Below are 1,247 nucleotides of genomic sequence, written 5' to 3'. Positions count from 1 at the left end.
ATGCCTGTAGCCATGGTTACTGTTACTGTATGCCTGTAGCCATGGTTACTGTAGGCCTGTAACCATGGTTACTGTTACTGTATGCCTGTAGCCATGGTTACTGTTACTGTATGCCTGTAGCCATGGTTACTGTAGGCCTGTAACCATGGTTACTGTTACTGTATGCCTGTAGCCATGGTTACTGTATGTCTGTAGCCATGGTTACTGTGTGCCTGTAGCCATGGTTACTGTACGCCTGTAGCCATGGTTACTGTATGTCTGTAGCCATGGTTACTGTGTGCCTGTAGCCATGGTGTTGTTACTGTATGTCTGTAGCCATGGTTACTGTTACTGTATGTCTGTAGCCATGGTTACTGTATGCCTGTAGCCATGGTTACTGTATGCCTGTAGCCATGGTGTTGTTACTGTATGCCTGTAGCCATGGTTACTGTGCTGTTTCATAATCCTTCACCTGAGTTCCCCTCTGGACAGCAGAGGAACCTGAAGGAACCTGGGCCAGGTTAGGGTTAGGGCCTGGGCCAGGTTAGGGTTAGGGTTAGGGCCTGGGCCAGGTTAGGGTTAGGGCCTGGGCCAGGTTAGGGTTAGGGCCTGGGCCAGGTTAGGGTTAGGGTTAGGGCCTGGGCCAGATGACCATGGAAAGGGAAAAGCTTGTTTTCTTGTCCTCACTCGCCACAACTCTCCTTCTCTCTCTTCCTCTCTCCTCTCTGCTGCTCTTCCCTTTCTTTATCAAGCCAAAATTGGACAACTTCAAAGGAAACCATGACAACGCCTCCGCTAAGCCTCATTGGGGAAAAAAAAGAGAAGAAGAGCAGCGAGATAGAAATGACATGTCGATGTTGTTTCCCTTTTTTCTACCGTTTAGGAGAATTTTGCATAATTGAGGTTTAAGATTAGTGAGGAAGTACGGCTATAATCAGACTTCTGTATAACGATACGCACAACGCTGCGCTGCTCCCGAGAGCGTCAACACACACAGACATCAAAGCCCTGAGAGGGGAGGAGGGGGGGGAGGGAGGGGGTGGGGGGGAGGGGAGGGGTAGGGGGGGAGGGGTGGAGGGGGAGGGGAGGGGGGTGTCGGGTGTGTGGAATCAGGGCAGTTCAAATTATAATTTCACTCTCTGCTCTGTAGCCTACATGTCTTATTTTTTGGCAAAATCACAGAAATACTGACTGCCAAAACCAAAGCCAGTGATTTATATTTCTGTACTGTAATCGGAAGTTGGCACAGCCTCTGAGAATTCCTTCTC

The 1,247-nt window shown here is 49.5% G+C and overlaps 1 protein-coding gene across 1 annotated transcript in view; it reads left to right on the top strand.

Annotated features, from left to right (window-relative positions):
- Positions 1 to 420: 420 nt before the first annotated feature.
- LOC308168503 (actin-binding protein WASF3) overlaps positions 421 to 1,247 on the top strand; it is a gene marked incomplete at both ends in the record, with an annotated part of 12,032 nt that continues 11,205 nt past the window's right edge. The window contains 1 exon segment of the mRNA XM_080543103.1: positions 421 to 499. Within this exon segment, the coding sequence (XP_080399229.1) occupies positions 421 to 499 (79 nt within the window).

Source organism: Nansenia antarctica (assembly GCF_963989245.1).
Source record: "Nansenia antarctica genome assembly, chromosome: 12".
NCBI lineage: Eukaryota > Metazoa > Chordata > Actinopteri > Argentiniformes > Microstomatidae > Nansenia > Nansenia antarctica.
This window is presented reverse-complemented; position numbering and strand designations above follow the sequence as displayed.